Source organism: Protopterus annectens, chromosome 4.part0, assembly GCF_019279795.1.
Source record: "Protopterus annectens isolate FY-2018-M chromosome 4.part0, PAN1.0, whole genome shotgun sequence".
In the NCBI taxonomy this organism is placed as follows: Eukaryota; Metazoa; Chordata; order Ceratodontiformes; family Protopteridae; genus Protopterus; species Protopterus annectens.
The window spans coordinates 123788186-123812313 of NC_056733.1; the positions used below are offsets into that span (position 1 = coordinate 123788186).

The following is a 24128-nucleotide window of genomic DNA, read 5'->3' on the forward strand; positions in this document are numbered from 1 at the left end:
GCATGGGTTCGGAGTTGATATTCGGCTGTGACTTGGCCAGTACTAAAGCTCGACAGCTTTTACTGGCTTGAGGCTAACCCCTATCCCATGGTGCCTCGCAGCAATTCCCCAGATCTTGTTTGCCACGAAAGCTTCGAGGTTGTGTCTTCCTGGCTTGTTGTCTAAGTAACAGTTCATTTACTAAATCTAGTCCTTTTTCTTAACTTTTTGTATTCTATTACAGTCTTTGCTACTATTAATTTCTTGTGTGACTGTCTTGAGAGTTTCTTACCCCTTTTTCCCCTTAAGATTGTATCGCCCGTTTAAGTTAGAGGGCTGTAGTAACCATTTAAGTTAGAGGGCCTTTCCTCCCTGAGTGTGTGTGTCTTATATATATATATATATATATATATATATATATATATATATATATATAAAAAAAAAATATATATATATATATATATATATATATATATATATATATAAAACTCCTTCATGTTAAGTTGTCAATCTCGCCTTCATTCTTGCTTGATGGGTTCGGAGCCGATCCTCGGCTCCGACTTGGCACTTGCTAAGCTCGAGAGTCACTTTTACCAGCTCGAGGCAGCGCCATATCCCATGATACAAGGCTGTAAGTACCCAGATCTCGTTTGCCGCTTCGCTGATGAGGTCCTCCTTTTACCAGCTCCTGGTAAGTGTTTTATATAATACTATTTTTGCCCCTTTTTCACTTTAAAACTTTATATTTAACGTTTTTAGTTTAGATTAAGCCCTTTTCTGACTAAAATTTCCCTCACTCCTTAATTTTTTTTTTTTTAGTCAGGCCTTCTCCCCTCCCATCCCCCCCCCCCCCCCCTTGTTAGGGTGTGTGTGTGTGTGTGTGTGAGAGGTTAGTTATTGATATTTTTTTTGGGATAACTTGTTCTTTGGGACTGTGTTGTGTGTGTTTTCTGCAACCATGTCCAAAGAAAGGGTCTCAGGCTTTAAGAAGTGTGATTCGTGCTGTCAGAAGATGTGTCTGACAGACGGTCACACTTCTTGCTTATACTGCCTGGGACCTCTCCACCTGCAGGACTCCTGTGCGATTTGTCATTCCTTTAGCCAGAGAGTCCTGCAGGAGAGGAGAAACAAATTGATTTTAAGGGGTCTTCTTAAACTGGAGGGCTCTCTGGCTAAGTCGGCTCCGAGCAAGACTTCCAAGTCTTCCAAGGCCCAGGCTTCTGTGTCTAAGCCTGCGGCCTCGGTTCCGACTCTTTCTGAGTCGAGATCGCTCCGCTGGAGCCGATCCTGGTTTAGAACCTACGGCACCGATGGCTATCGGTGCCGATACTGGTTCAGTCACTTCGGTGTCGGCTCCGACTGGTTCCGACCACCATGTGGCTCAGGCTTCAGTGTCGGCACCGACTGGCTCCGACACCCTTACCTTTATGTCTGTATCGGCTCCGGCCGGAGCCGATGCATCGAGACCTTCTGTCGGTGCGAAAGTCTGCCCGACTGCATCTATGGTTTCGTCGGCTCTGATGGTTCCTTCGAGGAAGAGGTCCAGGTCCCCTTCCTTGGAACCGATACTCTTGGCTCCGGCCTCACCTCTCCTCTCGGAATGGAGCCATCGGAGCCGATCATCTAGGTCATCCAGGCTTTCTGACCATGATTTAGAGAGGGTGGTCAGTAGATTATTGAAATCGCAGGCACTGGCCCAGATGCTACATAGTCCGTCTCAACAGACGACTATTAGTCCACACCCTCTTGCAGTTCCTCCTTCGACTCTACCTCAGAGGTTGGAGCTGGAGTCTTCGGGAATAGTTTCTGCTATGGCTGAGGGGCAGATACCCCCCCTTCTGCTCCCTCAGCATCTACTCTTATCTCCTCTTCGAGACCTTCCTTAGAGGGATTCGGTGGTCGGGCTTCCCTGGTCTCCTCTTGGGGGGTGAGTGGTATCAGACCCTTGTCCGACCCCACTCTTCCCCTTGGAGCCTCGGCCTTGGTGAGCTCGGCTCCGACATCTGCCTCGGAGCCTTCCCTTTCGGTGGACTCTGGAGTTCCGGTTTCTTCGGAACGGGTTCTCTCGGACCTCCCTGGGAGGGGAGCCTTCGAGGTGATGAAGAGTGTGCTGGCCACTGGACTCAGCCAGCAGTCTGTTCCCTTAGCTCCTCCCTCTACGGTGCCTGTCGATATCTCTGCCATCTCTCTTGCTCCCGGACCCAGAGATCCTCCGCCTCAGGTTTCCCCACTGGGAAGAACCCCCTCTTCCGAGGATTCTCCTGATCAGTCACGGGATCCTCCGCGCAAGAGGACTTGTAAGAGGAAACACATAGACTCCCCTGAGTCTATCACTTCAGATACCGACTTAGATGAGTCGGAGGGATCCCCAAGATCCCCTCTGAGGATGTCTCCTTTTCAGACATCCTAGAACTCCTTAAACAGAGGGGAAACTGGCCTCCAATAATCCCTCTGAGGATGAGTCGGTATACCTAGAGGCGTTTGGATCTCGGCCCTCCACTTCCTGGGTGTCTCCGCCTTCGACCCCTTATGCAGGTTATTGCTCGAAGGCTTGGGCTGCTCCTGACTCTGTAGAGCCAGTTCCTAGGAGGCCGTCTAAATTTATTACTGCCCCTTCGGATAAGCAATTCCTTAAAGGTGTCCCTGCTGATGCCATGGTGGTGGCGGCTGCCACTAAGAAGGAACTTGCAGATCCTTCCGTACCTGTCCATCCTCCTAATAAGGACTCTAGGACCATGGATAGGTATGGTAAGCGGATGTTCTGTTCAGCGACCTTTGCTATGCGCCGCTGAACTATTTATGTCACTTCACCAGACTCCAAAGGGACATCCTTAAGGAGCTAGGTGAAGTAGTACAGGATCCCACAGCTGCAGGGGCTCAAGAAAAATTGCTTCGCAGCTAGGAACCCTTAATTCTATTGCTAACTCCTCCATGCGACTGATATCATATGCAGCAGATGGAGCGAGTAGGGCCGCAGGTACAGGTGTGGCTCTTAGACACCAAGCCTGGATGCGGCTCTGTAATTTTGCAGATCCCTTTAAGGCGTCCTTCACAAACTCTCCCTTTGATGGGTCAGCTTTGTTTGGCCCTCAAGTGAAGGATACATTGACCAGGTGTGAGCAGGACGGCAAGACTCTTTCTGTCAGGGGTCCGTTTTTCCACCCCTTCTAGACCTTACCCTAAAGGACAGAAGGGTGGCAAAATGTGGTTCCAAATCCCAAGGAGTCACGCGATACACGTGATCAGTTTACCCCTAGAGGCAGAGGGGTAACAATAACAGACGCCTAGAGGCAGAGGGGTCCACAAAACCAGGGAAGCAGAGAGCCTCTCTCTGACAAGCCCTTTCAGCATCCCTGAGATGTTGCCCGACTGTCCATCCTTGGAGGCAGTCGGGAAGACTATCGCTGTACCCAGAAGCCTGGCGTTCCCTCACTCAAGACAGATGGGTACAGTCGATCATATCCGAGGGTTACAAAATTCCTTTCGAGGAAAGTCCTTTCTCTCACTCAAATTCCCTTCCAGATGTACCACCCGGTCTAAGGGAAATTGCAGAGTTAGAAGTATTAAAACTTCTACAAAAAAGAGCCATTCAGCCAGTTACAACAGACCATTCAGAGCCCGGAATCTACTCAAGGTTCTTTTTGGTCCCCAAAAGACGGAGACTGGAGACCAATATTGATCTCAGCAGACTCAACAAGTCTGTGAGAAAGACAAGATTCTGAATGGTCACACTTCAGTCAATTCTGCCCTTCCTAAAGAAGGACAACTGGATGTGCTCACTAGATCTTCAGGATGCGTACTATCACATAAAAATTCACAGACGCTCCAGAAGGTTTCTCCGCTTTCGGCTGGGGTCCAGTCATTTCCAATTCAGAGCCCTGCCCTTTGGTCTCACTACAGCCCCCAGAGTGTTCACCAAATGTATGGCAGTGGTCACGGCTCACCTGAGACGTCAAGGATTCCAGGTGTTTCCGTATCTCGACAACTGGCTCCTTTCAGCCACCACCAGGCATCAACTTCTTCAAGCCAGGGATTACACAATAAATCTTTGCACTCAATTGGGAATTTCGATCAACTACGAAAAATCCTCCTTATCGCCCTGCCAGTCTATTACTTTCATAGGCGCAAACTTAAACACTGTTCGGATGTCAGCTACCCTCACAGATCAAAGAATCTCAGATATACAAAGTCACGTGAGGATCATCCTAGCCAGCAAGAAAGTACAAGCCAGAATGGTTCTAAAGGTGTTGGGCCTCATGGCTGCGGCCATTACCCTTCTTCCCCTGGCCCGCTTCTATATGCGCCTGCTTCAGTGGATGTTGTTCACTCAGTGGTCTTACCAACAACTTCCGATGCGTCACCAAATACTGGTGACACAGATTTGCAGGAATCATCTTTCATGGTGGATTACTTCTCCCCAGATTCACCAAGGCAGACCCTTTGTACCCCCAGCCCCGGTAGCCACTGTCACTACGGACGCCTCCCTGATCGGGTGGGGGGGTCATTATCAGGGCAGGATGGTTCATGGGACGTGGCAACCGTTCGAATACCACCTGCACATAAATGTCCTAGAGATGAGAGCAGTGCTTTTAACGTTGCAAGCCCTCAACGACTTTCTTCCCTTGGGGACAATTGCAGTCCACACAGACAACATGTCTGTAGTATGGTATATCAACAAACAGGGCGGAACCAAGTCCTACCCCTTGTGTCGAGAAGCTCTCAGACTTTGGCAATGGGCGATCTCCTCTCATCGGTTTCTGGTAGCAACGCATATCCCTGGGAAAACCAACATTTTAGCGGACAGATTGAGCAGAGCTATTCTCATGCCTCACGAGTGGTCTCTCAAACAATCTATAGTGGAGGAGATTTTTCTAGAATGGGGCCGCCCATGTTGCGATCTTTTTGCTACTCCCCAAAACAGCAAATGCCCAGACTTCTTCTCTCTCTTCCCACTGCCAGGCCATCCCCCCAGAGATGCTCTAACCCAGGATTGGCCCCAGGGACTTCTTTATGCCTTTCCTCCTTTTCCTCTGATTCACAAGTACTCCAGAAAGCCACCGTTTTGAGAGCCAAAATGATTCTCATTGCTCCCTATTGGCCTCGACAAATTTGGTTTCCGTTCCTCCATCGTCACCTTTTGGTGCAGCCGTGGCATCTGGACCCAGTGCCAGACCTTCTGATTCACCAATCGGGTCAGCTGCACCGGTCTATCCCTTCTCTCAACCTCACAGCATGGTTGCTCCACTTCCTTCCTTAGCCAAGCTTCCTATGATCTCTAATCCTGTTAGAGACATCATAGTAACTTCCTTAAAATCCTCTACCAGGAGGATTTATACTAGCAAATGGAAACGTTTTTCTTATTGGGCAAAAGCCAAGAATATTGATCCCTTTACTGCTCCAGTACAAGCAGTTTTGGATTTCTTAGCGGAAATCTTTCACGCGGGCTCCTCTTCCTCCACGGTCAAAGTTCAGTTGGCTGCTATCTCGAACTTTCATGTCGGGTTCGCAGATCACAACATTATGTCCCACAGGCTTTGTAGAGCCTTCTTAAAATGAATTTTTCTCCTGAAACCTCAAATCAGGAGTCCTCCTCCTCAGTGGGACCTAAATTTAGTGCTGACATCCTTGATTCTTCCTCCCTTCGAGCCAGCTGTTTCATGTTCCCTGAAGTTTCTTTCATGGAAAACTTTATTCCTGGTTGCTATTACTTCGGCTAGGAGGGTATCTGAACTTCATGCTCTCTCTGTTCGCCCCCCCTATTTAGTCTTCCACAAAGACAGAGTATCATTGAGAACTAATCCGACCTTTTTGCCTAAGGTCGCCTCAAAGAGTAATTTGAATCAGGCTATTGATATTCATGTATTTTTCCCAAACTACTCAAACAGATCGGAACAAAAGTTACATTATCTTGATGTTCACCGCCAACTCAGATATTATTTGGACAGAACAAAACAATTCAGGAAATCCGATCAACTCTTTGTTTCTTATGCTGATAACAAAAAAGGCCTTCCTGTCTCAAAAGTGACCTTATCTAGATGGCTTTCTTCTGTCATCTCCGAAATTTATCAGCTCAGGGGAAAACAGCTGTGCTCGAAACCTAAAGCGCATTCAACCAGAAGCTTAGCCACTTCCACAGCTTTTCAAGCTAGACTTCCATTAGACACTATTTGTGCAGCAGCCACTTGGGCCACTCCTCATACCTTTGTTTCTCATTACAAATTGGATTTGGCCTCCAGGGACAGAGCCAGTTTTGGCTCTACAGTTCTCAAGAGTCTTTTCCATTGAGCCACCCAGGATGGAGGTGCTAGGGATGCGGTCCCATCAAGCAAGAATGAAGGCGAGATTGACAACTTAACATTGAGAAGTTATGTACCTACCATAACGTTCCTGGTTAGTTGTCTTTTCTCGCCTTCTTTTTGCGACCCTCCCTCCTTCCCCCTGGCCTGGACAGACCTTTTCTCTCTACATGGAAGTATGCTTCTTAAGACCATACAGTACTGATCCTCCTAACCATCCTTCATTTTTTTCTCTCCTTCTTTCTTCCTTTGGGAAGTTTTTTATGCTAGGTGTTATTGCCTATAGACAACAAACGAGATCTGGGTACTTACCGCCTTGCATCATGGGATATGGGGCTGCCTCGAGCTGGTAAAAGTGACTCTCGAGCTTAGCAAGTGCCGAGTCGGAGCCGAGGATCAGCTCTGAACCCATCAAGCAAGAAAGAAGGCGAGAGAAGACAACTAACATGGAACGTTATGGTAGGTACATAACTTCTCATTTCTTCACTATCTTATTGTTAGTAGTTAGTTATTGTTATTGCATTCTCTAGCTAGACTATAGTTTTCAGTCAGAATGTCTAATGAAAAGGATAGAGAGCACAAGGATCATCACCCTTCGGGGTTTAAAAAGTGTGATAGATGCTCACAAAAAATGTCTTTGACAGACAGTCACACTAGTTGCGTGTACTGTTTAGGTGAAGTTAATTTGCAAGAGCCCTGTACCTTTTGCTATGCGTTTAGTACCAGGGTCCTGAATGAGAGGAAACAAAATTTATTGGTAGGGGTCTTATGACCAGTTTCTTCCAGGAACAGCTGGAACTCGGTCAGGCAGCTCCTAAGTCTTCAAAACGGAAATCGTCGGCCTCAGCTTCAGATCCGTCGAAAAAAACAAAGAATTAGAGCCAAGGAGTTCTTGCTCCGATTCAGTTTCTTCCACATCGGTACCGTTGGTCTCCTCTGTGCCGAGGCAACCTTCAGTACCGAGACATTTACTGGATATTGATCCTGTATCACCTACCTTGAGATCTCCTATTTTGGAGAGGAGGAGATCTCCTTCTGTCTCCACCAGATCCTCCAGGACACTCTCAGATGAGGACATCGAGCGGGTGGTGAAGAGGTTGCTTTCAGATCCAACTCTGCAAAGAAATTGGCTCTTCTGGACCCAAAGGCTTCAGAGCCGACCCCCTTACTTGCCACTGTTCCTCCTCCGACTGCTTCATTCTCTGAGCCCTTCACTTCAGGTTCTTCAGTCTTGGATCTGTCGGTTCCGGGGATCCTCCCCGCTTCCTCGGAACCGATTACTCTATCCCCAGTGGCTCAGTCTGGAGCTGAGGGATCTGGGAGCCGATGCTCTCGAGTCGACTCCGAGGGGGACAGTCACCCTGGGTTTTCTTCGGAACCGACCCTCCCTCTCGGTGCCTCGGCTCGACTCAGCTTGGGTCCCACATCTGCTTCTGAGCCATTCCCCCTTGCTCAGAGCCGACCATCTGTCTCCTCAGAGCGGAGGTCTTCTTCAGAGTGGGGTGGGGAGTCTTTCGAAGCTATAGAGAAGGCTTTATCTTGTGCTAAGGCCATACCTTTGGAACATGTGTCCCACCAGCAGCAGGCAGCAGCCTCTTCCCCCCTACCACCCCCACAGCATAGGGAACCGGAGGCCCAAGTAGCCCCCATTGGAGGTGCCCCCTCTTCCGAGACCTCCCCAGATTATCCCAGTGGAGAACTCCCTTGGAAGAGACTGTGTATGAGGAAGCATGTTGACTCACCTGACTCTGTCACTTCTGACACTAATTTGGAGGAATCAGAAGGGTCCCCTAGATCCCCCTCTGAAGATGTCTCCTTTTCTGACATCCTAGAAATCCTTAGACAGAGGGGTGACTGGAAGACCTCTAACCCTACTGAGGATGAATCAGTGTACCTTGAGGCCTTTGGTTCCTGATCTTCCACCTCCTGGGTGACACTACCTTATGACCAACTCTTAGGAGTCATATCGCGGAAATCCTGGACCTCTCCAGACTCAGTGGAGCCAGTCCCGAGAAGGCCAAATAAATTCATGACAACACCTGAAGATAAGTCTTTTCTTAGCAAAGGAGTTCCCGTTGATGCTATGATGGTGGCAGCGGCCACCAAGAAGGAATTAACCAAAACATCTTCTAATATCCATCCTCCTAACAAGGAGTCCAGAACGATGGATAGGTATGGGAAGCATACCTTCTCTTTGGCGGCATTTACACTAAGATCGCTGTATTACCTTACCCATTTTACTCATCTTCAGAGGGATCTCCTGAAGGAGGTGGGAGATACCCTCCAGGGTTCAGTAGCTCCGGGATCCATGGATAAGGTTTCTGCGCAGCTCTCCACCTTTACTTCGATAGGTAAGTCCTCCGTGAGGCTGATATCGTATGCAGCAGACGGAACGAGTAGGGCAGCCGCAGCAGGAATATCCCTCAGGAGACATTCTTGGATGCGTCTTTGTAATTTCACGGAATCCTTTAAGTCTTCCTTCACTAACGTCCCCTTTGATGCTTCATCTCTTTATGGACCCCAGGTGAAAGAGACTTTGACCAGGTGCGAGCAGCAAGGGAAAACCTTATCTGCCATCGGAGTCCATTTTTCCCTCCTGTCTAGACCCTATCCCAAGGGTAATACAGGAGGAAAAATGTGGTTCCGTAAATCCCAAAAAGTTTCCCTCAGGCACAAGGTCAACCTTCCCCTAGAGGCAGAGGGGGAGGATATAATGGAAGACACCGCCCTCACGGCAGAGGAGGTACCCACCATCAGAGAGATAGAGAAATCTTCTCTGATCGTCCCTTCCATCACCCCTGAGGGGTTGCCCGATGGTCTGTCTCTGGAGGCAGTCGGGGGTCGTCTATCGCTGTACCCAAGTGCCTGGCTAAGCATTTCGCAAGATCATTGGGTACACACCATAATATCCAGAGGTTATCTGGTTTCCTTTGTTTTCGAACCCCCAACAAACCGGTCTCTACCAGACGTGCCACCCATCCACTTGATCGTGCAACATCAGAGGTCATCTCGTTGCTTTAAAAAAGAGTCATCCAAGAAGTCCCCACAGAGCAAATAGGATCCGGAACTTTCTCTCGATTCGTTTTAATTCCAAAAAAAGACAGGGGACTGGAGATCAGTTCTAGATCTCAGCAGGCTCAACAAGCCCGTAAAGAAATCGAAGTTCCGAATGATCACTCTGCAGTCGATATTCCCTTTTATTGGGAAAGACAGTTGGATGTGCTCAGTAGATCTCCAGGACGCGTACTACCACATCAAAATGTACAGGTGCTCCAGGAGACACTTACGCTTTTGGCTGGGAGACAGTCATTTACAGTTCTGAACACTGCCCTTTGGTCTCACTACAGCCCTCAGAGTGTTCACCAAATTCATGGCAGTGGTAACGGCTCACCTGAGACGTCAAGGATTCCAGGTGTTTCCATACCTAGGTGACTGGCTTTTCACTGCTACCACCAAGTATCAACTCATGAGAACTAGGGACGAGACTCTATCCTTGTGCGCCAGTTTAGGCGTCACAGTCAACCTGAAAAAATCAGCGTTATCTCCTTCGCAGCACATTGTATTCTTAGGCTCAGAAATAGACACAACCATCATGTCAGCAAGAGTAACACCAGAAAGAGTAGAGTCTCTACGCAATCAAGTCAGATCCTTGCTAAACAATTAAAAAGTTCAGGCCAGGGTAGTCCTTGAAGTCCTAGGGACTATGGCTTCCTCCATCTTATTAGTTCCTCTAGCCCGTCTATACATGAGGATACTTCAGTGGCTGCTATTTCCCCAATGGCTGATGCAAGACCTTCCATTGTCTCATCACATTTTTATAACAAACACCTGCAAAAAGGATCTGATATGGTGGTTGCACAGAGAACAACTTCTCCTAGGTCATCCACTTGTTCCTCCCCAAGAGAAAGCAGTTTTGACCACGGATGCTTCCCAGATAGGGTAGGGGGGCATTATCTGGGAATGACAGTCCAAGGTACTTGGCAGAATCACAAGAACCACTTGCACATCAATGTTCTGGAGATGCCCTCATTCCCCATCCGGGGATGTCACCCAGGGATGCTCTAGTCCACTATTGGCCCCCTGGACTTCTTTATGCCTTATCACCTTTTCCTCTCATCCCAAAGGTAATACAGAAAGGAAAACAGTTGAGGAGTGCCCTGATCCTCATTGCTCCTTACTGGCATCGACGAGTATGGTTTCCCTTCCTGTGGCCCTACCTTTTGGAGGAACTGTGGATTCTGGACCCATCTCCAGACCTCGTAATTCATCAATCGGGGCAGTTCCATCCCACCATCCACACCCTCAAATTGACAGCATGGCTGCTCCAGTTCCACGAATAGCCAAGTGCATCACCCTATCTCCTTCTATCAAACGCATCCTGATCTCATCCCATAAGCCTTCCACTCAGAAGTTATACTCCAGCAAATGGAAAAGGTTTTCAATTTGGGCTACAAACCAAGGCTTAGGTCCCTATATAGCTCCAATAGAATCTATTCTAGCCTTCCTTGCATCAATTTTTCATGAAGGAGCTGCATCCGCTACAGTTAGCTGCCATTTCTAATTTCCATTTTGGCTTCATGTGAAATCCAATCATGCCACACTCTTTGTACAAAACCTTTTTGAAAGGGGTTCTCCTTCTCAGGCCTCCAACCAGCCATTAGAACCCTGGGACTTAAACTTAGTTCTCACATCATTAATATCTGCACCCTTTGAGCCCTCTTCTTCATCAAATCTGAAATTGTTATCTTGGAAAACACTATTCTTAGTAGCCATAACATCTGCTAGGAGGGTCTCAGAACTGCAAGCTCTTACTATTTGACCTCCTTACATTATTTTCCACAAGGATGGAGTCTCACTCAGGACAAACCCCTCCTTTCTTCCCAAGGTATGCTCAGAGCATAATCTGAACACTTCTGTTGAGCTACCAGTGTTTTTTTCCGAACCACTCTAATAAATCTGAGTATAGACTACACCAATTAGACGTTCAAAGAATTCTCAGATTTTGCTTACACAGGACTAAAGAATTCAGAAAATCAGATAATTTGTTTCCTTTTCTGACAAGAATAAGGGCTTGCCTGTTTTGAAGGTTACTGTTTCAAAATGGCTTTCAGATTGCATTTCCTTTGCTAATCAAACTGCTGGCAAACAATTACCTAGCAAAGTACAAGGCCATTCTACTAGGGCAGTATCTACTTCATGTGCCTTCAGATCTAGGCTCCCACTTGATACTATTTGCGCAGCAGCTACTTGGGCAAGACCACATACTTTTGTCATTCATTACAAATTGGATTTGGCCTCCCGGGACAGGTCATCCTTTGGGTCCACTGTGCTGAAGAGTTTCTTTGCTTGAGCCACCCGGGATAAAGGTGCTAGGGATGCTGTCCCATCCAGCAAGAATTAAGGCGAGATAGGACTACATAACATAAAGAAGTTATGTATTTACCATAACGTTCCATGTTTGTAGTCCATCTCACCTACATTTTTGCATCCCTCCCTCCTACCCCCTTCTGTTTCAGGAGGATCTGGTGGACTATACTGGTGCTGTCTGACCTGGTTGTAGTTGTTGTCCACCTGGCATGGATTATATTACAGAAAATTTTGTCTGTATGTATACAGTTTCTGATAATTCATACCTGTTATGTACTTATTGCTTTCTTGCAAACAAGATCTGGGGAATTGCCGTGAGACACCATGGGATAGGGGTTAGCCTCGAGCCAGTAAAAGCTCTCAAGCTTTATTATCGTCTGAGTCGGAGCCGAATATCGACTCTGATCCCATCCAGCAAGAATGTAGGCGAGATGGACTACAAACATGGAACATTATGGTAAGTATATAACTTATTTTTTCCTAAGAACTAAAAAGAACCTTGAGTAAGTTCCGGATCCTGTTTGGTTTGCGGGGAATGTCTGGATGACATTTTTTTGTAGAAACTTCTGTATTTCTAGGGTTGCCTGTTCCCTTTCACTGGGTATAATGTCTGGGATGTTTTTTTATGTCTGGGATGAGAAAGGAAAAGGGTATGGAGTAACCTCTAGATATGATGCTTTGTACCCATTTGTCTTTTGTTACATTTAGCCAGGCTTCTGGGTACAAAGATAAGCATCCCCCGACTGCCTCCAGAGGCTGGCAGGTGGGCCTGTTTTCAGGAGCACTGGAAGGGCTTGCCAAAGAAGGAGTCCCTGTCGCCCTGGTTCTGCAGATCCCCTCTGCCGCGTGGCTGGCGTCTTCCATTACAGCTTCCCCTCTGTCCCTGGGGGGGGGGGGGGGATCACCACGTGTACCCTGAAAAACTCTCTTGGATTTTTAGAAGCAGATTTTTCTTCCTTTTTGACCTTTTGGATAGGGTCTAGAAGGTAGGGAAAAACAGACTCCTAAGGCAGAGAGAGTCCTTTCTTTTTGCTCACATCAGGTTAGCGTGTCTTTGACTTTAGGCCTGAATAAGGATGAGCCATTGAAGGGGGTGTTAACAAAGGAAGACTTAGAATGCTCTGCAAAGTTAAACAAGCACATCCAGGAATGCCTCGTTAGGGAAATTCCTGAACCCGCTGCCCTACTCGCTCCATCAGCTGCATAGGAAATGAGTCTCATGGAGGAGTTTCCCACTGAATTCAAGGTGGAGAGCTGGGAGGAATCTTTATCTGATACCCCCGCAGCTACTGAACCTTGGAAGGTATCTCCTAGCTCCTTCAGGGGATCTGTCTGTAACCTGGTAAAATGTGTGAGAGATAATTCAGGGACCTGAGTATAAAGGTCACTAAAGAGAAACTGCGCTTTCTGTATATGTCCGTCATCTGAGAATCTTTGCTCAGAGGATGGACAGAGGAGGACTTAGCCGCCAATTCCTTTTTTGTGGCCGCCACCACCACCATAGCATCTACCGGGACACCTTTTGTAAGAAAAGTTTTATCCTCAGGGGATGTAATGTATTTATTTGGTCTCTGAGGGACTGGCTCCACTGAGTCTGGAGTCTCCCATACCTTTCGACAAATTAGGCCCAGGAGTTTATCGAAAGGTGGAGACACCCAAGTGGCTGAAGGGCGAAACCCAAAGGCCTTCAGGTAGACAGACTCCTCCTCAGAAGGGGTGATGGGCTTCCAGCCACCTCTCTGCTTAAGTATTTCTAGGATGTCTGCAAAGGAGTCATCCTCAGAGGGTGACCATGGGGACCCTTCTGACTCATTGAGGTCTGTGTCAGATGCGACAGATTCCTGTGGGGAGTCCAAATTCTTCCTCTTGCATAATCTGTTTCTCACTAGGAATATACAGAGTTTAAAAAAAGAAGTCCTATGCAGAAAGATTGAAAGCCCTGTCATTGTATTCTTTCTCCTACAGGCTACTAAAGGGCGATCTGTGTCTTGCTTACAGGGCATTCTCCAGTTTGGCCCTGATGGAAATGTTACACACTCGCAAATCAAACTGCACAAGGTTCACTCATTCTAAGGATCTTAACCTAGTCTCTGACATGAATAAATCATGTTGGACAAATAGATACATCTGTCAGAGACTATGCCTTCTCTGGAATAAGCTTTCCATTCATATGAAGCAAAGCCTTTCCATGACCCTCTTCAAGCACAACCTAAATCAATGGATGGATAATCATAAATTTATTCCTCAGGTGGTGCCCATGTCCCTCATGAGCACAGACAGTCAGTATTAGATACCACAATATAGACTCATACCTCTATGAACTTTGTTCACCTAGCTATTGAAAATTGGGAAACGTGGGTTAAATATGGCTAGGCTTGTAAGGGCTCATGGGCCGTTAGCCTAGTAATCTCCTATGACCTTATGATGTCAGCATTCATCCATGTATATGTATTTTATGTTCTTTTATTTTTGGCACTTTTCTTCCCTGGGCCATCACTGAAAATAAATAAAATTATCCAGTCAGACTTTACCAGTAAACACAAGTCAATAAATAATTAAATACTGTCTTGGTGTAGGCTCATCAGACCTCATTAGACAGTACACTTAGGTGTAAAGAATAGTGAATAAATGTAGAAAGATTTAGTTACAACAGGAGGACAATTCTTCATATCCTGTAAAAACCATTATCTGAAGTATTTTCTTTATAGTAAATTCTTGTGTAAGTGTACTGCAGTGTTAAGGTACATAACGGCTGTGGTTGAATCAGATGTTGGCATTTATATTAAGCATCCTGATAATATTGCTTTTTCTTCAAATCATAATGTGAAATTCATTAAATTTCTTGATTAATATTTTCAGGTTGTATGTCCCCTATTTAATGTTCCTGATAATGTTGCTGGCTGGCCTAAAGTTGTGGCAGAGGATATAGTGAAGCATGGTCATAAGCTGAAAAATGATTTATATATGTTTGAAGGAAAAATTAAAGGAAAAACACTTCTTCCACTTCCTGAGCATTTGGAAAGTTTAAGTAAGCTGAGTGGTGAAAGGTAAGGGAGGACAGTATTGACAAGGCATTTATTCATACTTTTGACCTGATAACTGAAGATATGATAAGTAGAAGAGACATAGCAGTGCATTGCATGGATGCATTAAGGACAGGGACTTTGCTGTTTACACAAGTGCATGATGCTTCACACATTTCTGAGTCTGCCAGGGTGCTTAAAGTACCAATGTAGACAAGTACTATGCAAATATTTCATGCATATCTGCATTGTATTCCATGAATTGCGAGAGGCAGAAGAGTCCAAATATAATGCTCCAAAGATAAACTGAAAATCTAAGTCTTCTTGTTGTGTGCCACAGAGTTTCCTTGCTGTATTATTAAAGGCATTTCTAACACATACACAACACGAGTGTCTGAATACAAGAATACTTTTGGGGATAGTTGGTCCCTTTGCCTAGTATTGACTTGAATAAAAACAAATATGCCCTGCTGTGTTATTACCCCCTGTGATCTTGCTCGTCTGGGTACATGATAAATTTTTTATTTATTATTTATTTATTTATTTTATTTTATATTTGTTGACTGGGCTAGTCCGACTGGATTCATGTCCATTTTCAGTGGAGGTCCGGGGAGAAAAGTTCCAAGGTAAACAGATACATTAAAAACAACGACATCATATTACAGATAATATAGAAAGAATGTTACAGATATGGTATTTACAAAGAATACTTAAGCAGACATGAATATACAATTTCACAAGTGTGAGTTACCCCTGGTAAACGTCAGGGGAAAAAATTATACAGTAATTAGATTAGTTGTATTCACATTCTTGATGAGAGTTAGCCAGGCTTGTTACAGTGGCAAGGCCAGTTTAGTGCTAAGTGTTGTTTGAATTTAGTTTTAAATTGACATACGGAGGAGAGCAAAGTAATGTCGTCCGGAAGTAGGTTCCAGGCTCTGCTTGCAGAGTTTGCAAAGATTGAATATCTTGCTATATTGTTAATTTTGGTTGTCTAAACAAGTAATCTATTTGAGGATCAAAGCAGTCTTGGATTGTTATAGGGGGTGATAATATTTTTAAGAGCAGGTGTATTATCTGGATTATAAAGGATTTTGTTAGTCATAATCAGTAGGTTATATTGGATTAGACTGGGAAGTTCAAGCCACCCAAGCTGTTTAAGGTTGATGCAGTGATGTGTTCTAAAGGGTAGGCCAGTGGCAAATCTGGCAATGTGATTGTAGCAGGTTGACAGTCTATTGAGTACAGTCTTGCTTAGATTAGAGAGAAGGGGGGAAGCATATATTAGTGTTGAAAGCAGGTGAGAGCGAGCTATTGCAATCTTAGCTGAAGGGGTCAGGAAGGCTTTTTTTATTGATGGTCTTGATTGTTTGGTTGACTTGAAGGTCAAATTTTAGGTTATTATCAGTAATGACTCCCAATAGTTTAGTGGAGGGGTCGGGGTGATTATTGTGCCATCTTTTGCATTTATGGTGAAGGTAAAAGCAGCTGACCTTTGTGTTGGTGAGAATATCAGAATTTTAGTTTTTTGGGGGATTTAGCAACAATCGATGGTTGGAGAGCCAGTTTTCTATAGTATTAAAGGTGGACTGGGTAGCTGACCTCAAGTCTGAGGGAGATGCAGCTAAGCAAATCAGAGTGGAGCCATCAGTGTATTGGATACAGCTGACATTAGAGATGACTGTATATAAGTCGTTGATAAAGACGGAAAACAGCAGGGGCTCTAATATGGAGCCTTGCTGTACTCTAAGGGTGTTAGGTAATAGGTTAGAGAAGTTGTTCTGTCAGAGAACAGCCTGCTGCCTTCCATTGAGGTAGGATTTAAACCATTGAATGGTCTTAGAATTTAGACAGAGTGATTGCAGGGTGTGAATCAACATTTGGCGATCCACCATGTTGAACGCCTTGGAAAGATCCAAGAAGAGTGCTGAGGATATGCGGTTATTGTTTTGATTATTATTTATGGTATTGGTAAATGCTAGTAGGGCTGAGGTTGTGATGTGGTTTGGACGGAAGCTGTGTTGGGTATCGGCCATAAGTTGGTTTTGATTTAGGTGGTGCATGAGTTGTTTGTGTATACATTTTTCCATAACCTTAGCTAGTGGAGAAAGTATAGCTATTGGCCTATAATTGGAGAATTCGATGGAGGAGCCTCCTTTATGTAGTGGGATTATGTAGAATGTTTTCCAGATGGTGGGAATTGTAGCCTCTGCTATGGTACGATTAATTAGTATGGAAACTGGGTAAGCAATGGCCTCCACTGATTTTTGAAGGTACTCTTCAGGGAGTTGGTCAGCGGCGAGGGTGGTGGGTTTTAATTTTTTGATCAAGGTACAGATAAGCAACGGGGACACTGGTTGGAAGCTGAACGAGGGTATAGGAGTGAGACTATCAGGGGCGGGGGAGCTGGGAGGTAATTGGCTAGCTAGGGCTTGGATTGTCTCTGTGAAGAAATGGTTAAAACTGTCTGAAACAAACTCAGGTAATTTATCACTGGTAGCAGCGGGGATAGGGGTAGACGGTTTTCCAGGATGACGATTATTTAGACCGGTCCAGAACTTCTGAAGGTTGTTCTGGTTTGCTGTCTGTAAGTTACAGTAGTATTGTTTTTTATCGTGTAAAATGGATTTTTTAGTTTCATTCCTAGCTTGCCTGTATTTAAGATGATCATGTGGGTTTTTAGTAGAGCGCCATAGAGCCCCAATTTTTTTTTTATTGGTAATTGCAGTCTGGATTCTTTTGACAGCCATGGTGCAGTTTTTGCCTTTGTTCGCTTTGAGCTGGCTGGTGATGCAAGTCAAGGATTTCAAGAAATTTGTTGTTGAAATAATCAACTGCTTCTTGTAAGGGGAGGTGTTTTAGCCTAAACCAGTTGCAGGAGTTAAGTTCCTGTTGGATTTTGGCAGGGTCAAAGTCTTCCTTGTTTCTGACTTTTCTGAGTAAGGGTTGTTGAGGATTGATGGCTTTTTGCTTAACTATGTAAGTGAGAAGGTGGTCATTTAGGTCATCAGGGAGGGTACCAGTAGTGTACAGTTGAGGGTTACTATTTACGAGTATCCAGTGGAGTTTGCTTTCTTTATGCTTGGGTTTACCTAACCTTGTTTATAGCAAAAACAAATAAAATAAAAATAAAAAATAAGGTCTGATGTTGTCAGTTTCTGTCCTCAACTGTTGGGTTCAGATCTGAGCCACGGATCCATCTTGGTCGTTACTAAAGCTCGTGGTAACCAGAAAGCTGTTGAGCTTCTCCCTTACCCACAATGCACCACCCCTAACATACACCCAATCTCGTTTGCCGCTTTTCATGAAAAGCCGTGGTTAGCAGTAGCTCTCAAGTTTCATTAAAAGATAAGTGTAGTCCTTCTCTTTAATCTCTACCGATATACATACACACACACACACACACACACACACACACACACACACACACGCGCGCACGCGTGTGTGTGTGCATGTGTGTCCGTGTGTGGGTGTGTGTGTATGTATGTATGTGTATATATATATATATATATATATATATATATATATATATACATTTTTATTTAATTCCCTTATTCTTTTTAGATTATTGTATTTCTATTTTACCATTGTTAGTAATCCATTATGCTCTTTTTATGTCCGTCTTACACTTTAGTGTAGTAGTAGTTACCATTGTTGGGCTTCTCTTTCCTTTCTTTTCGGTACTAATTTGAAGAAAAGAGTTTTTCTTCTTTCTTACTTTTTTTCTCTTATTGTTGCAAGCATGTCTGAGAAAGGACCTACTGGTTTTAAGAAGTGTCTGAAATGTGGGCACTAATTGCCTATTTCAGATGCCTATACCCTTTGTGTTTATTGTTTAAGCCCTGAACATCTTTAAGAGGATTGTTCCATTTGTAAAAATTTCAGTCCGAGGTCTCTAGTGGATAGGAAAAATGAGCTTATCATTAAAGGTTTACTACTATCCTCTTTTGGTGAAGCTATCTTTGGGGCTCATTCCCCCAGTGTTAAAACTAAGGAGCCCCTATCAAAGTCTCCAAGGCCTTCTACTTCCTCGACTCCTTTTTTGGAAGAGTCAAGCAAGAGAGCAAAGTTGGATCCGAAAGTTTCTCTAAGTCCTTCCCTTTCGGATCTGAAGAAGAAAATAATTGGGGGATCCTATGTCCTCGAATATGACAAGGAAACCCACAGATCTGACTACCTTCAATCCCATAATTTCTCTAGATATTCTCCTTCTTATGAGCCAGTGAATTCCAGGCTTCCCTCCCCTTTTTTAGAGTGGCACCATTCCAAGTCACCTTTCCTTGCCTTGACTCGTTCATCCAGAAGTTTAGCTGAGGAAGATGTGGACAGAATGATGAGGAAGTTTCTCTCAGTGCAGATTCAGATGGGTGTTTTTCTGGCTTCTAACCACTATCTTCAGATCCAGAGCTAGCTGTGAGTGCTCCAGCTCTAGTATCCTTGGATCCAGACAACTCTCAGAACTGAAGATTCCTTGTCAGGTTCAAGGCACTGGAGTTGACTTCAAGGGTTTTGAAGCTATCTCTGCATCTCGGTGCTTCAGGTTTGGATAGCTTGGCTCCAACTTCCTCCTAGGGAAGATTGCTTTCTGGGCAGTGGGAGACAGTGATCCAGAAGCCTGTCTTTTCGGAACCAGGGTCTTCCTTCTATCTGGGACATTCTGCCTTTGAGGTAGTGAAGAGAGCATTTTTGCTCTGACAGAACAGACAGATCCTACCTCTGCGGATCTTTGGTCTAGTTCCCAGTTGTCTCTGCACTTGGAACCACATTATTTTAAACCACAGAGACAGCCAGCTTGAGACCACCAAACCACCCAACAGGGTTTTGTAATCTCTTCTGACATTTTACCGGAGCATCCCATTGACAAAGTCTCTAGGAAGAGAGAGTGCAAGAGGAGGCACTTGGACTCGCCACAAGAGTCAGTTACTAAGGATACTGATTTCAATGATGGAGAAGTGTCCACATGATCACCTCTGGAATATGTCTCATTTGGAACCATCCTTGAGATCCTAAAGCAGAGAGGTGGTTAGACCTACAGCAACCCTTCACTGGAGGAATCAGTATTTATGGAGGCCTTTGTAGCTGGCCCATCTACCACCTCGGTTACTCCACCTGCCGAAGAGTTCATTCACTTGGTCTCTCAACGGGCATGGAAGGAGTCTGACTCAGCTGAGCTAGTCCCTGAGAGGCCGATCAGATTCTGGCCCCACCAGTCATGAAAGAATTTTAGAGTAATGGGGTGCCTATGAATGCCATGGTCATGGTGGCAGCCACAAAGAAGGAACTTACTGAACAAAGTTCTTCTGTTCATCCCCCTAACAGGGAATCTAGGGTGATGGAGAGGTTTGGGAAGTGTATCTATGCATCAGCGACCTCTGCTCTTAGGTCACCAAATTATTTAGCACATTTTACTAGATTACAAAGGGATTTGAAAGGAACTTTCAAAGTCCCTTTCAGGAACTGTTACTGCTGAGGCTGAATCTTCTGTGGCCTCTCAGTTGGCTACCCTCCAATTCATTTCGAATTCATCCATGAGGCTAATTTTGCATGCAGCTGAAGGTGCCTCAAGGGCAGCGGGTTCAGGCATATCCATTAGGAGATATATCTGGATGCACTTAGGTGGTTTTGTGGAGCCTTTGAAGTCCTTGTTCATTAATGCTGACATTGACAGCAGTGCATTCTTTGACCCAGAAGTGAAGAACACATTATCTAGGTATGAGTAGGATGGAAAGACCCTCTCTATAGTGGACATATGCTTTTTGACTCCTCAAAAACCCTTTCCTAGGAATCAACAAGTTGGTCAGAAAAAAATGTTGTTCAAAAAGTCCCGGGGTCCTTTCCAGGAAACACATGGAGAAAATTTCCCTAGGGGCAGAGGGGGAAACCTCTAATGGACATCGACGCCACCACAGTAGAGGAGGCCTGCAAAATCAGGGGTCCAGAGATTCTTTCTCTGATAGACCCTACCAGTGCACTTAAAAGGAGGTCCAATTTTCCATCTCTGGAGGCAATTGGGGGTCGATTATCCCTTAACTAGAGGGGCTGGCAAGACATAACAACAGAGACTTGGGCGCAGAGGATTATTTCCAGAGGTTATATAATTCCCTTTTCCCTTCCACCCCCAACTGTATGCAAAATTCCCGATGTTCCACCCTGACAGAGGAAAGTGGCACCACTAGAAATACAAAAGCTGCTAGAAAAAAGAATCATCTAAGGGGTCCCGGTAGACCAGATAGAATCCATAACTTATTCAAGATTCTTTTTAGTGCAAAAAAATACAGGGGACTGGAGACCAATTTTGGATCTCAGTGTTTTGAACAAATCAGTTTGACAAACAAAGTTCTGAATGGTCTTGGCTCAGTCTGTTTTTTCATTTTTGGAACAGAACAACTGGATGTGCTCAATAGACCTTCAGGATGCATACTACCATATAAAGATGGACATGCGACCCAGAAGGTATTTCCATTTCTGGCTGGGAGCCAGTCACTATCATTTCAGAGCTCTGCCCTTTGGTCTCACCACAGCCCCCAGGGTGTTCACCAAGTGGATGGCAGTAGTAGTGGCTCACTTGAGACTGTTGGGATTACAGGTGTTTCTATACTCAGATTACTGGCTCATTACCGCTTCAACCAGACATCAATTGTTAGAGGCAAGAGACCAGGTTCTGCAGACATGTTCCTATCTGGGGATAACCATAAACTATGAAAAATCTCACCTCGAACCAACTCAGACCTTAGAGTTTATAGGAGCTATCCTGAACACAAAGGCAACAGCAAAAAAGTATCTACATGTCTGATTCTACAGACCTGGGATCCGTGGTAGCAGCTGTGACTCTAGTTCCCTTAGCCAGATTTCACATGAGGATTTTACAGTGGCTGCTTGTGACACAATGGTCATCACCATACCAACCAATGTCAACTTTGATTATAATCACCAGCATGTGCAAGAGAGATTTCAAATGGTGGATTCGGTCAGATAAAATTCTACAAGGCTGTCCTTTCACCCCCTCTCAACCCAAGGCCACAGTGACCGTGGACACATCCCAGTTAGAGTGGGGGGACATTATCTGGGGAACACTGTCCAAGGCACTTGGCTCCCATAGAGGCCAACTTGCATATCAATATCTTAAGGATCAGAGTAGTGCTTTTAGCACTGCAGGCCTTCCAGGATGCTCTCCCTTTAGGGACAGTTGTTATTCAAATGTACAACATGTCATTAGTTTGGTAGATCAACAAGCAAGGAGGAACCAGGTCCTATCCCCTGTGTCGAGAAGCTCACAGAATGTGGCGATGGGCAATCTCATCCAACCGCTTTCTCATAGCAATGCACATTCTGGGGAAGTCCAATGTGATAGCAGACAAATTGAGCAGATGCATATTCCAGCCTCATAAGTGGTCCATCAATCCAAAAGTGTCAGGGAGAATATTCCGCCAATGGGTCCAGTCTTGCTGTGATCGTTTTGCCTCCCCTCTAAATAACAAGTGCAGCAAATACTTTGCCCTAAGATCCCTCAGGGGGAATCACCGAGGGATGCTCTTATCAACAATTGGCCCCCTGGTCTTCTTTATGCCTTTCCTCCAATTCCTCTAATTCCAAATTTCTACAGAAAGTACTCAGACTGAAGAGCAAAGTAATCCTCACCATCATTAGATCATTGCACCTTATTGGTGTTGACAGATTTGGTTCCCCTTCCTTTGGCCTCATCTAATTCACCAACCTTGGATTCTGGAGCTGGTTCCAGATCTCCTGTCCATCTAACAGGCATGATCCACCCGGACATCTTGAACCTCAAGTTGACAGTTTGGTTTCTCCAGTTCCAGTAATAGCCAGACAATCTATGCTCTCTTCCCCTGTTCAACACATACTTTTGGCCTCTCACAAACCATCTATGCATAAACTTTGCATCTGTAAATGGAAAAGGATTGTGTTTTGGGCACATCAAAATAACGCTGACCCTTTTTCAGTACCTATTCATAATATTGTTAAATTCTTTGCCTCATTATTCAATGAAGGGGCTTTGTCTTCTACTATTAAAGTCAATTTAGCAGCTATATCCAATTTTCATATTGGATTTGAAGACTCATTGCTTGCTTGTCATAAACTGTGTAAAACTTTTTTGAGAGGTGCTCTTCTTTTGAAGCCTCATTACAAATATCCAATCCCTCCTTATGACCTAAACTTAGTGTTTCAAGCAATTATACAACCTTCTTTTGAAACAGCAGCAGATTGTGATCTTAAGTTTCTGTCCTGGAAAACTATTTTCATAGTAGCTATAACTTCTGCCAGACAGATTTCAGAAATTCAAGCTTTGTCTTGTAAACCACCATATTTAATTTTTCACAAGGATAGGGTTTCACTAAGAAGCAACCCCTCTTTTCTACCAAAGGTGGTTTCAGAAGTCAATATCAATGAAACTATTAACTTAGCAGTGTTCTTCCCCAAATTTGCTTATAAGGGTGAATATTGCTTACACTTATTAGATGTTCATACACAATCACAGTTTTATCTTCACAGAACAAAATATATCAGAAAATCTGACCAGTTGTTTATCTGTTAATCAAATACAAAACTAGAAAAACCTGTGAGCAAAGTGTCACTTGCTAGATGGCTCACAGTTTGCATTTCTTTCATCTATAACAAATTGGGGGTGTTTTACTGAAACCTTTGAAAGCACATTCAACTAAAGCAGTAGCAGCATCAGCTGCCTTCCAGTCTAGAGCCTCCATGCATATTTGTGCAGTAGCAACCTGGGCTACTCCCCATACTTTCTTTACTCATTACAATTTGGATCTGGTCTCCAGGGGAAGAACATCATTCGGTTCAGTGGTGCTCAGGAACATCCTTCCTTGAGTCCATCCAGGATCTAAAGTAGCTGGGGAGTCTGCCCCACAGGCTGAGGACAGAATCAAAATTGACAACATCAGACAAAGAAGTTATATACTCACCATAAAGTTCCATCTGTGTTGTCCATTTTCATTATTCCTCAACTCCCCTCCCTCCAACCCAAATACCCTTGGATTTCTAGAGGAATGGATGACTAGCAGATTATTGTCCTTGGTATATAACTGTAGTTCCAGATATAGTCTCAATGAATGTCTTACTACTAATCTTTCCTTTTGTCCATCAGCAAACTCGATCTGAGGTAACTTGGATAGGTACTTTGTGGGAAAAGGATAAGCTCATGAGTTTTTTGGTTACAACGAGCTTTGGTACAGCCGAGGATTGGAACCGAACCCACAGGTTGAGGAAGAATGAAAATGGACAACACAGATGGAACATTATGGTGAGTACATAAAAAGAAGTTATGTACTTACCATAATGTTCCATGTTTGTCGTCCATCTCACCTACATTCTTGCTTGATGACACGGCCGATACTAAAGCTCAAGAGCTTTTACTGGCTCGAGGCTAACCCCTATCCCAAGGTGCCTCACGGCAATTCCCCAGATCTTGTTTGCAAGAAAGTAA

The 24128-nt window shown here is 44.7% G+C and overlaps 1 protein-coding gene across 1 annotated transcript in view; it reads left to right on the forward strand.

Moving 5' to 3' along the window:
• LOC122800226 (dynein axonemal heavy chain 17-like) overlaps positions 1 to 24128 on the forward strand; it is a 17083451-nt gene that overhangs the window by 885450 nt on the left and 16173873 nt on the right. The window contains exon 3 of the mRNA XM_044069720.1: positions 14502 to 14689. Within this exon, the coding sequence (XP_043925655.1) occupies positions 14502 to 14689 (188 nt within the window). The remainder of the gene's footprint in view (positions 1 to 14501; positions 14690 to 24128) is intronic.